Source organism: Antechinus flavipes, chromosome X (genome assembly GCF_016432865.1).
Source record: "Antechinus flavipes isolate AdamAnt ecotype Samford, QLD, Australia chromosome X, AdamAnt_v2, whole genome shotgun sequence".
Classification (NCBI taxonomy): domain Eukaryota; kingdom Metazoa; phylum Chordata; class Mammalia; order Dasyuromorphia; family Dasyuridae; genus Antechinus; species Antechinus flavipes.
In genome coordinates this window covers 39715387-39728280 of record NC_067404.1, presented here as the reverse complement: position 1 = coordinate 39728280, position 12894 = coordinate 39715387, and the positions used below count along the sequence as shown (strand labels likewise).

General features: G+C 44.1%; 1 protein-coding gene and 1 long non-coding RNA gene across 2 annotated transcripts in view; both read left to right on the top strand.

The window, feature by feature from the left end:
- Positions 1–273: 273 nt before the first annotated feature.
- LOC127542358 (uncharacterized) lies at positions 274–4896 on the top strand. The gene is made up of 2 exons (XR_007948639.1): positions 274–538; positions 1250–4896. It is a non-coding gene; the product is annotated as an uncharacterized LOC127542358 (long non-coding RNA).
- Positions 4897–8874: 3978 nt separating this feature from the next.
- The window catches only part of LOC127542410 (transmembrane 9 superfamily member 2-like), an 89026-nt gene continuing 85006 nt past the window's right edge, over positions 8875–12894 (top strand). Inside the window, exon 1 of the mRNA XM_051967978.1 lies at positions 8875–9291. Coding sequence (XP_051823938.1) covers positions 9166–9291 — 126 coding nt within the window. The 5' untranslated portion in view covers positions 8875–9165. The remainder of the gene's footprint in view (positions 9292–12894) is intronic.

Genomic DNA, 12894 nt, shown 5'->3' with positions numbered 1-12894 from the left:
TTGTATCAGTTCATGCAAACTTTTCTAGGCTTTTCTGAAACCAGGCTCCTTGTCATTTTTTTTTTTTAGTGCAATAACATTCCATTACGATCATATACCACAACTTGTTCAGTCATTTCCCATTTATGGGCACTCCCTCAGTTTCCTTCAAAATCCTCTCAATTCTTTGCCACCACAAAAAGAACTACTGTAAATACTTGTCTATGTCCTTTTCCTTCTCTCTCTCTGTTTCTCTGACTTTCTCTCTCTCTCTCTCTCTCTCTTTAGAGAAAAGCAGATCAAAAAGGAAAAAAAAATGAGAAAAAAGCAAGCAAACAACAACAAAAAGAGTAAAAATGTTTTATTGTGATTCACAGTCAGTCCCCATAGTTCTCTTTCTGGATGTGGATGGCTCTCTCCATCACAAGTCTATTGAAATTGGATTGAATCGTCTCATGGTTGAAAAGAGCCAAGTTCATTAGAGTTGAGCATCACAATCTTGTTGTTGCTGTGTACAATGTTCTCTTGGTTCTACTCACTTCACTTAGCATCAGTTCATGTGAGTCTCTCCAGGCCTCTCTGAAATCATCCTCCAGTAAAGCTTTTTCAATAGCTCAGGGATGAGGAGATAGAAGTCTGCACCAGAGTGGTAGCAGTGGCAGTGGAGACAAGAGGGTGCATAGGAGAGATGTTGGGAAGGTAGAATTGGCAGGATTCAATAATGTGAGGAATTGAGGGTGATACTTGGGTCATGAGATTAGGGACTGAGAAAATGGTGACACCCTCAATAGGGATAATAAACTAGGCAGATGGCAGGGTTTGGGCAGAAAGATAATGGATTCAATTTTGGACATGTTGAGTCTTTTTTAAAAAAATATATATCTTTTTATTTACAAGATATATGCATGGGTAATTTTTCAGCATTGACCCTTGTAAAACCTTCTGTTCTAACTTTTCTCCTCTTTCCCCCCACCCCCTCCCCCAGATAGCAGGTAGTCCAATACATGTTAAATATGTTAAAGTATATGTTAAATACAATATATGTGTGCATACCCATAAAATTATTTTGCTGCACAAGAAAAATCAGACTTTGAAATAAGGTAAAATTAACCTGAGAAGGAAATAAAAAAATGCAAGTGGATAAAAACAGAGGGGTTGGAAATGCTATGTAGTAGTTCACACTCATTTCCTAGAGTTCTTTTGCTGAGTATAGCTGGTTCTATTCATTATTGAACAAATGGAACTGATTTGGTTCATCTCATTGCTGTAGAAAGCCACGTCCATCAGAATGGATCATCATACAGTATTGTTGTTGAAGTATATAATGATCTTCTGCTCCTGCTCATTTCATTCAGCATCAGTTCATGTAAGTTTCTCCAGGTCTTTCTGAAATCTTCCTGTTGGTCATTTCTTTCTTCCTTCCTTTCTTTCTTTCTTTCTTTCTTTCTTTCTTTCTTTCTTTCTTTCTTTCTTTCTTTCTTTCTTTCTTTCTTTCTTTCTTTCTTTCTTTCTTTCTTTCTTTCTTTCTTTCTTCTTTTTTATTATATAGCTTTTAATTTACAAGATATATGCATGGGTAATTTAACAGCATTGACAATTGCAAAACCTTTTGTTCCAACTTTTCCCCTCCTTCCCCCCACCCCCTCCTCTAGATGGCAGGTTGACCAATACATGTTAAATATGTTAAAGTAGAAGTTAAATACAATATATGTATACATGTCCATATAGTTATTTTGCTGTACAAAAAGAACCGGACTTTGAAATAGTGTACAATTAGCCCGTGAAGGAAATAAAACATGCAGGCGGACAAAAATAGTGGGATTGGGAATTCTATGTAGTGGTTCTTAGTTATCTCCCAGAGTTCTTTCGCTGAGTGTAACTGGTTCAGTTCATTACTGCTCTATTGGAACTGATTTGGTTCATCTCATTGTTGAAGAGGGCCAGGTCCATCAGAATTGATCATCATATAGTATTGTTGTTGAAGTATATAATGATGCTCTGGTCCTGTTCATTTCACTCAGCATCAGTTCATGTAAGTCATTCCAGGCCTCTCTGAAATCATCCTGCTGGTCATTTCTTACAGAACAATCATATTCTATAATATTTGTATGCCACAACTTATTCAGCCATTCTCCAATGGATGGGCATCCACTCATTTTCCAGTTTCTGGCCACTACAAAGAGGGCTGCCACAAAAATTCTTGCACATACAGGTCCCTTTCCCTTCTTTAAGATCTCTTTGGGATATAAGCCCAGTAGTAACACTGCTGGGTCAAAGAGTATGCATAGTTTGATAGCTTTTTGAGCAGAGTTCCAAATTGCTTTCCAGAATGGCTGGATGTGTTCACAATTCCACCAACAATGTATCGATGTCCCAGTTTTCCCACATCCCCTCCAACATTTGTCATTATTTTTTCCTGTCATCTTAGCCAATCTGACAGGTGTGTAGTGGTATCTCAGAGTTGTCTTAATTTGCATTTCTCTGATTAATAATGACTTGGAGCATCTTTTCATATGGCTAGAAATAGTTTCAATTTCTTCATCTGAGAATTGTCTGTTCATATCCTTTGACCATTTATCAATTGAAGAATGGGTTGATTTCTTATAAATTAGAGTTAATTCTCTATATATTTTGGAAATGAGGCCTTTATCAGAACCTTTGATTGTAAAAATGTTTTCCCAGTTTATTGTTTCCCTTCTAATGTAGATGTGTTGAGTTTTAAGAGGTTTCAGAACATTCACTTTAAGAAGGTCAACAGGCAAAGATGAACTCAAAGTAGAAAAAAGTTTAGGATTAGATAAAGAGATCTGAGAATCATCTGTAGAGAGATGACAATTGAATCTGTGGAAGCTGATCGCCAAACACAAAGAGTATGAAGGGAGAAGAGGAGGTCACAGAATATAATCCTGCGTAATACTTAGAGTTGGCAGATATCACTTGGATGAAGATCTATCAACAGATCATGAAAAGGAGCCATCAGACAGGTAGGAGGAAAACTTGGAGAGAACAATGTCTAGTAAACCAAGAGAGAGAAGCCTATTCAAGAGAAGAGAAGGATTAATAGTATCAAAAGCTGCAGAGAGATCAGGAAGAATGAGGCTTAAGAAAAGACCATTGAATCTCACCATTAGATCGTTGGTAACTTTGAAAAGAGAAATTTAAGTTGAATGATTAAGTCAGAAACTAGATTATAGACATTTTAAAAGGGGGAGGGGAAAGAAAATATGGGTACTGACTGTAGATGACCTCAAGGAATTGGCCTTGAAAGGGAAAAGATATAGAGGGTAGCTAGTGGGGATGGAAGGATCCAGTGAGGATTTATTTTTTACTCTTTTTTTTACCTCCTCTTAATAATATTTATTTTTCAATTACATGCAAAGACAGCCTTCGACCTTCATTTTAGTAAGATTTTGAGTTCCAAATTTTATTCCCTCCCTTGCTCTTCCCTCCCAAGACAGCAAGCAATCGGACATAGGTTATGTATATACAATCATGTCAAATACATCTCCACATTAGTCATCCTGAAAACGAATTTTTTAAAAAGTGAAAATAATATGCCTCCATCCCCACCCAGTTTCCATAGTTCTTTCTCTGGATGTCAATGGCATTTCCCCTAACAAGTCTTTTGGAATTTGAAGAGTCCTGAATGGTATGTTGGACAGAGAGAAACTGAAGAATCCATCCCTGAGGCAAGCAGGGAGAAGGCACTGATAATGAATAGTTTAGCTCCTTGGTTTCACCTACCCAAGTTATGTCAAACCTCTGAGGTCCATCCTCTATAGGGGTCTCAAGCAGCTTCACCTTGTCATGTCCTGTCAGAAATCCCAGTCATGTCCTTGAGGTTAAATTTTCCCTCTAAAATCTATTTAAAGCCATGCCATACTCACTGCCCTCCTTTGGGTCAGGCTGCCATAGCACTCTGCCTCGTGGTGTCTTTCTCCTTACCCCCATGCCATATGATCGCTCCTAACCCCACTGCTCCTCCTTATAGCTAACTAACTCTTTTGGGATACTACATCCCTTTCAGGATTTAGCCTGCCAGCTAAGGGCATGCCCCAATCTCATGGTGGGGGGTGTTCTCCTGGTCAATGGTAAGTCCTACTTGGGAACCTGTCCTTTCTACCATTAATTATTAAAACCCCTTCCTATGCTCTCCCAACTCTATTTCATATTTACCGCTCCCGGTTGTTGGAATCTTTACAAACTGCTAACTAATTAGAGTTGATCTAATCTTACAAGAAGATGTTTTGGGCAGAACCTGAAACAAGGTACTAAGTAGAACTGATTAGTACAATGCTTGTGTTTGCACCTTTACTCATTGGAGTTCACAAGTATGCCAGCTTCACAAAGTAAACTTTGTAACTTTGGGAGTTCACACCTCCCTTGAAGCTCTTTGGGCCAGAGAGCACTATGGGAGAAAACCCATAATCCCTCTCTCTCGTATCCCACAATTCCTCCCTCTTGTATAAAAGAAACAGACAGAGGCTCTCGGTGAGATTTCAGTGGAATTATGCCAGAAGTCCTCTCTCCGAGGAAAGGCAAGAGAGAATATATTCCACTTGGTTGGCTGGTCGCAGAAGAGAGTTCAGCTGGACTGGAGAGGAGCACTCTGGTGCAGACAGAGAGCACTTTGATAGATTTCACCGGAATGACATGAAGAGTGGAGCTGGCTGGAGGCTGAAGAAATCAGAGGCAGAGGCTGAAGGACAAAACCTTTGGATTTGGTGACATTCGGAGGGAGCTCTTGGAACCAAGCAGAAAGATAGGCCTCTAAGCTAACCGGGCTATATTGGAGATAATAAAAGATCTGAACTTTTATCACCTGGCTGTGTTTTGAGAAGAAAAAGCTCACCACACCCGGTATCTATTGTATCCCATCTATTCCTCTAACTAAATCTACCCTTTGCCCCAGAGAAAGGCCTTTGTGCATTCTTCACATGAACAAACTCCCAACTTTCGGGGTCTGCTATCATCTGGTGTCTACATCAGCCACATTGGAATTGTCTTGGATCACTGTATTGCTGAGGAGCCAAATCTATCATAGTTGACCATCACACAATGTTGCTGCATTGTGAGACGTTTGGGTTCTGCCCGGTGAGGATTTTTTGAGGGTGGGAGTGGCAAGGGAGGGAAGCGGTCAGTAGATGGGTAGATTAAATCTTAGTGAGAGAATGGGGATAATAGTGGGGGCAATCTGTTGGAAAAGACAGGATGGAATCGAGGTAGCAATTCCTAATTGGAAAAAGTGACAAATTCACAATGGCCATTCTCTTTGCCAAAAGGAAGATTTATTTAGGGGACTAATTTACAGACAAAATAACCGATAAAATAGGTACAATGAGTGACAAATATGAAAGTTGAGAGAGTGTACAGTTAGCAAGGGAAAAGATATATTTCCTAGGGGAACTTATAATTAACCACAAGAAAGGAAATGCTCGGTTAGGTGGGAGTAAGCCATGGACTGGCAGGTTAGACTAGCCAGAGTGAGTGAGAGCAAGGAGAAAGGCACTATTAAAGGGAAAGTACAATGAGGGAGAGAGAGAGAAGCAGATCTTTTTATGGGGGAAATGTAGCTTTGGGGGTTTGTCAGGGAGACCAGAGAGGTAAAGGTGGGAGATCGGAGGGAGGGTCAAAGAGAGAGGAAGGGCCAGGGAGCTCAAAAGTGGGGGAATCAAAGAGCCAGGTTGAATGTACCTGGCAGATCAGGTCCCCTGATATGCTAATCAGATTTGATGTGTTAATCAATATCTCAAAGGCTGTTTAAAGAGGCACTGAGATTGGAGGGATGGACAAAAGAGTTCCATCTTCACAATCACTCTATACCAACAGGATAGGCCTGAGAATTGGTTATATCTGATAACTTCTTCCTGACGGGGAAGAAAGTCAGTTCACATCAGTTCACGTCAGGATCATTTGTGCATGCGGATAGGTAAGGAGAAGGGCCAGGTCTTCATATGACCTTCATATGATCCAGGTGCTACCTCTTCTGATGTTTTATATGTGGAGCTCTTTTTCATATAGCCCATAGCTTTGTGATCTCCACAGTCTTCCCTTTCCCCTATGCTTACAGCTGCCCTGCTTCTCCCAGGCATTCACCCATGCTGGTCCCCGGGAACGTCCCATTTATCGCCTTCATCTTATGGCATTAGCTGCCTGCCCCTTGCAGTGTATCGCTGTGTTCTTCTGGAACCACTCAAAGATGATTAGTTGAGGATATATCTGAATCATTATCTCTAGCTATATGAGTCAGTCCATACTTTGGGTTCAAATGCCTTTATGGTATAATACTTGTTCATTGTGTTCTGGATTTTCTATAGTTTTTTGCTCCTTCTCCCTCCATCTATATGATCTTGTGGTTGGTTTATTTATCTGAGCTAAGCTTTTATTTCCCTTTGACCTTTTTGTCTTTCTCTGGAATTCCCAGTTGTTTGTCTGCTTCCCCTCCCTTCTCCCCTGGCCAGTGGAATTTCCCTTCCTTGATTTCCTACTTTATTTTGGCACTTTCCTTCCATCCACTTCGGTATAGACTCTCAAGGCTCCTCCTGTGAGGATGATTTTTACTGGAGTCTCTGGCCAGAGTAAACTTTCCTGGAGGGGAGGAAATGAACTGGGCTGAGTTTCCATCCTTTCTCTTGGGTAAGGAAATTCATTCTTCTAAACAATTCTATACTGCCTACATCTTCTGAATTCTCTCTTCCATTTGCATCCCTTTCCTTTCCAGTGGCTGAGCTGAATCAGTGTCTGATGACTCTTCTAGGAGGGCATAGGGTAGATGGGGGATGCTTTGTGTATTTTTAAATTATTTCTATTTTTATATATTTCTCAAGACAATAGTATCCCATCAAACCGTGACATGTGGCCCTGACAATTTTTTTTTTTAACAAGTGTCCTTTAAGCCTCTGATATCTTTTTCCTTTCTTAACTCTTCCCTCTCCCTGCTGGCTAGATCAGACACTCCTCCCTCTGGATTCCTCTACTGTTTCTGCAGTCTCAACGACATAAATCCTGAAATCAGCTTATTCTTTCCCCTTTTCAGGAAATGCTAGAATGCTTACCCTGGGAATTTAGTTTTCCAGACTTATTACCATAGTTAAGGCAACCATGATGTGGCTGGACCGTCTTCATTAAGATACCTAAGATGGGAACCCAGGCTTCTCCAGATTGCCTTTTGTTAATATCTTCAAGACAGTCTCAATATCTCAATATACATCTTTGTTATTTTTTTTTAAATTTCTTTTTTTAATTAAAGCTTTTTATTTACAAAACATATACATGGGTAATTTTTCCACATTGACCCTTGCAAAATCTTCTGTTTGACATTTTCCCCTCCTTCCCCCTAACTCCCTCTCCTAGCTGGCAGGTAATCCAATACATGTTAAATAGGTTAAAATATACGTTAAATCCAATATATGTATACATATTTATACAATTATCTTGCTGCGCAAGAAAAATCAGTACATCCTCGTTCTTGCCTTTATTTCCCCTCTTCTCTCCAGAAACTCCCAAGGTGATATTTCCCCTATAAAAGATGTCTGTGTGATGAAGATCTTTGCTAAGTGCTTTTCAGAACTAAGTCCTCTATGAGATACTCTCCCTCCTCATAGCATCTTCCCTTTAATGGCCTCTTTCTCGTATAGCTAACTTCGGGCAGTCTGCTAACCTCCCCTATGGATTTAACCTGCCAGTCAATGGTGTGTACTCAGGCCTCACGGCATATTCCTTCAACCACTCCTTCCCAACTCCTTTCCTTGGGAAAGCGATTGCTCTCGCCAATCTATTTCATCTCTACCACTCGGGCTCCCTCTTTTAGCTCATTTTGTCCATAACCTCTCCTCCTAAATCTATGTCCCTTTTGGCAAAGAGAATGGCATTTTGTATGTGTATTTGTAAACTGTGTATTTTGAGCCCTCCTCATCAGGGCTCCCGCCTCAGTTTGGTCCCCGAGGTCTGTCACGAGCTAACAAGCCTTTGTTCTTGTTTTAAGTGAGCCTGTCAAGCTAGGAGAAAGCTGCAGTAATCCCCCGGCCCCACCCCAGGGGCTGCTGCCCAGTCTTAAAGCACATCTGCTCACCTCTGTCCTTTCCTCTCCCAACTCCACCTGCTTTCGTTGTAACTTTCTCAAGTTTGCTCTCAAATGCAGTACACGTAGGGTATACCTGACGGGGGAGGCCGAAAGCACTCTAATGAACCTAATTGGCTTTTCTTACAATGGAGAGGACTAGTGCGGGAATACCCCCTCCCCTCCCCATCTCGGCCATCACCCTGGCTAGAACTCCCTACCTGGATGTTCTGGCCCGAGACCCACCCCCACCCCCACCCCCACACGTAGGTTTGTTCTATGGGAGACTATTATTGGCAAAAAGAGACCTTAAAACTGGGTCGGGGGTTATAGAGGCGGTGTGGATCCCCCTCCCTGAGGTCCCGGAGGGGTAAGAGAGAACTTAGTGGAAAGGAAAGGGCAGCGGGGGCAGAGAGGGGGGGGGGAAGGAAAGAAGTGGAAGGGATCCTTTGTGCCCCCTTCCCTCCTCTTTCTCCTCCCCAGTCGGCTATCACCCCTTCTCCGGTGCCCGAAATAAAGATGGCGCCACGTGCCAGGCGGAGGGCACGCTCAGGAGCGCGCGGGCCATTGTCATGTCGGGGCCCCGCCCCTCTTCTGACCTTCTGGGTTTCAGGGAGCTCCGAGGCGCGCGCCGGGGAGGCTCGAGCTCGCGGGCTCACGGGCGCGCGAGCACGCTCACTCTCTCGCATACCCGTCCCTCGGCACGCCCCCTCTCACCCCGCCCCGCCCCTCCGCGGGCACACATTCCATCCTTCTCCCTCTCTCTCCCTCTCTCTCCCTCTCACCCCCCCTTTCACCCCCCCCCCCCGCTTGTACACTTATACACACTTACACACGCACGCACCGTGCGCACCCGCCCCGCCTCTTTCCCCGGGCTCTCTTCAGCAGCCGGGGACCCATCCTTCCTCCCGCCTCCGGCTCCCCCAAAGCTGCCGCTTCCTCCTCCTATTAGTCCTCCTCGCCGGCCTCCTCCTATTTCCCGCGCGGTCCCAGCCCTCTGGCCCTCCCCCTCCGTCCCCCCAGCCCGTGATTATCTGGCGCTTCGCAGTTGCTGTAGCAGAGCCCCAACCCTGAATACGCTCGCTACCCACGGGCGCTTCCTCCGCCGCGTTTCCTCCGAGCTCGGGATGGGGTGCTTGCTGCTGCTGCTGCTGCTCGCCGGGGCGGCCCCCGGGGGCTCCTGGGCCTTCTACCTGCCCGGCTTGGCTCCGGTCAGCTTCTGCGAGGTGGGCAGAGAGATCTCCAACTGCAAGGTGAGCGCGACGGCTGCAGCCCAGACGGCAGAGAGGGCACGGGTGGGGAGCACACGGAACTGGACGGCCCCGCGCGGGATGGGATCGTAGGGGACGGGACGGGATGGCATGGGACGGGACCTCTCCACCCTGGACGGCGCTGCTGGTGATGGGATGGGACGGGATGTGAAGAGGTGTGACTGGACGGCAGCGTTATAGCTGAGCCCGGGACGGATGGGACCGCACTTCACGCAATGGGTGGGCCAAGATGAACAGGCACCGCGCGGGATGGGACCCGACGGGGCTGACCGGGACAGGGGCTCAGCGTCTGGCGATCCCGGCCCGGGAAAACCCGTCCCCTTGAACCTGTTGGGAGAAATCCCGAGGTGTACTTGGCCTCCCCAGTCTAGACCTTGGAGCGTATTCAGTGCTCATCCCTTCATCCTCCTTTTCTCGCCAGAGCCCTCTCCCTGTGCAAACACGCTGTGCCGCCCATGCCTGCCCCTCCTCCATCTGTCCCTCCCGGAATTGCCTGTGCAAACAGTGGCACTTCCCCCTGAGCCTCAGCTAGGAGATTTGTCCACCCAATTCCCTTTTTCTTGCGCCCCCCTCCCAGTAACTCTCCTGAACCCTCCGCTCTTCCCAGTGCTACTGCAGCCTAGTTCCCGGGACCACTCCAGCCTCTCCTAGACGACAGAGTGATCTCTCTTCGTTAGTCCCTTTGCAAACGAGAAAACAATGATGGAAACTCCGAGCTGGCTCTCTGTGTACTTCTAGAAGCATCGTCGATTATTTTTTGAGGGAATATCCCGAGGGGCCCATAGAGATAGCATGAAGGGACGGCTGAAATCAGGAGCGATTTTTCCCTTCGGTTTCATTATTCCTAACATCAAAGAAACCTCTCTATTTGGGAAACCAGCTTTTTGAGCCATCCCGCTGTGGTATCACAAGGGGCACCGCGGAGAAAGTTGACATCCCGAGACCTCCTAGTTACATGTGGGCACCCCCCTGACTGCTTACCCCTTTCCTCCCCCCCCCCCTTTTTTAGGCTTCAACCTGTAACCTTGGGAATCCTCTCCTGCCTGGAGACTGCTTAATGCAAGCTTGAGTTGTGATTGCTTTGGGCACCTGACTGCTAATTTCTCTGGCTAGATGGGCCACATTTAAATTCGAGTGCCCTCAGGAGGCAGTGCTGATTTCAGGTGGCCCATGTGGCAGAAGTCTGAAATTGTAGTCGAGAGGACTAGGCTTCCAGTGTCATTTCTGCCACTTACTGTTTGACTGACGTGGGCCAAATCCTTTACCTCCGGGCTTCAGATTGATGGAGTGAGGGCCATGTGGCAGGCACAGTCCTAGGCACTGGGGTTACAAAGACAGGTGGCAGGCTCTGCCACCAAGGAATTGACATTATATGTTGGAAAGGAGGGGGAGAGGTGGCTGTTTCAATATTTGTTGTCTCCTGAAGATACCTAGCACATACTCAGGTACGCAATCTAAATATACACATGCGTGTGTTTGTACTGGAGCACATGCACACACACACTGGAGAGGCAAAGACAATACTGAAACACCGTGGAGGGGTGATGTGTGTGTGTGTGTGTGTGTGTGTGTGTGTGTGTGTATGTGTGTGTGTGTGTATGTGTGTGTGAGTGAGTGACTTGGTTCTAGGAAATACTTTTTCTGGTTTCATCCTCCTGCCCCATTGGTGCTGGCCGGTGTCTAGATAGCTCCTACCACTTCCAGGGTTCTAATCAGGAGTAAGGCTGTGGATGGCTATCCTCTTAATATTAACTCACGGGTCCCTTAAAAATCACTTCTTAAATCACTTCAAAATCATTTCTTTAGGATTTAATCAGCTGTGGGAGGAAAGGGCAGCTAGGCAGTAAAATGGATAGAGGGCCTGGAGTTAGGAAAACCTGAGCTGAAGAAATCCAGCCCTAGACATTTACTAGCTGTGTGATCTGGGCAGCTCACCTCCCCCAGTTTGCCTCAGTGTTCTCCTCTGTAAAATGAGCTGGAGAAGAAAATGGCAAACCACTCCAGTTTCTCTGCCAAGAAAATTGCAAATGGAGTCCTCTTCACACTTGAACAGATAGCACAGCGAGAGCAACAGTTATACTCCTACAGCATGGAGTGAGGGGAAGGAAAGGAGACACTCAAGTCAACATTTATTAAGCACTTAGTTATGTGGGCACTATATTAAGCACTGGGAGGACAAATATAGGCAGAAAGGCTATGTTTGCCCGGAAGGAGGTTATATTGTGATGGGGGAAGACCACAGATGAAAGAGACCTGAAAAGCAGTTTTGGGGGTGTGTGTGTGTGGAGAAGTTGGGGAAGTTGAGTCCAGGGAAGAGGGAATGAATAAGCATTTAGTAAGGACCGAGTTGTGGGAGAAGCCCACCAGTTGGAATTGAGAGGGCCACCGGTGCTGGGAAATCTTCCCCAAGTGGGAGGGCCCTATGGCACATCCCCAACGCTGTGGAGGTGTGGGAGAGGGGGCCACCAGAGTGCTGGTGAAGCTGGGAGAGAAGTGAAGGAAATTAGCAGTATTAAAGAGGCATATGGGTAGGGAAACCATATGGCTGAGGCAGCTGCAGGGCTTCAGTGTCTCTTTTTTTCTCCAGAGAGTCCTTAAAAATTTTGTAGCATGGCGTGGGTGATGGCAGGCCACTCTGCTGTGGAGCTGGGCTAGCTCCTCATACAGCAGGGCTCTTATCTCAGTGGGTCATTCCACAGCCAGGCTGGGGCAGTGCTGGATGCTGCTGGTGGCCACCAACATCCCTGGGCTTCCTCTCTAATGAGCTATACTGGCTCTGCACTGGGAACATGAGAGTACTCCTGTGCTTTAATTTTTTTTTTGTTTATAATGTACATTAATTTTTAAAATTCCTTTTAAAAATTGTTTTCTTTTTTTCTGGTTATACTTGTACATTGTTTTTTTATTATTATTTTTTGAAATTTGGTTTTTTTCTGGTATACATGTACATTGATTTTTTTTTTATTTCTTTAAAAAAATTTTTTTTCTGGTTATACATTATATTAATTTTTTATTCTTTTTTCTGGTTATACATGTACATCCATTTAAAAATTCCTTTTTAAAAGCTGTTTTCTTTTTTCTGGTTATACATGGACATCCATTTTTAAAAATTCCTTTTTAAAAGCTGTTTTCTTTTTTTCTGGTTATACAGAAAATTTTTTCTACTCCTTTTTCAAAATTTTTTTTTCTGTTACATGGATATTAATTTTTTTATTCTTTTTTAAAATTAGTTTTCTTTTTTTTTCTGGTTATACATGTACATTGATTTTTTTAAATTCCTTTTTAAAAGCTGTTTTCTTTTTTCTGATTATACATGTACATTAATTTTTTCCTCCTTTTTCAAATTCTTGTTTTTTCTGTTACATGTACATTAACCTTTTATTTTTTAAAATTTGTTTTCTTTTTTCTGGTTATAAATGTACATTCTTTTTTTATTCCTTTTTAAAAATTGTTTTCTTTTTTCTGGTTAAACATGTACATTAAATTTTTTTTATTCCTTTTTCAAATTGTTTTCTTTTTTCCTGGTTATACATGTGCATTCATTTTTTTTTTTAAATACAGATTTCTTTATGAATCGTGTTGGGA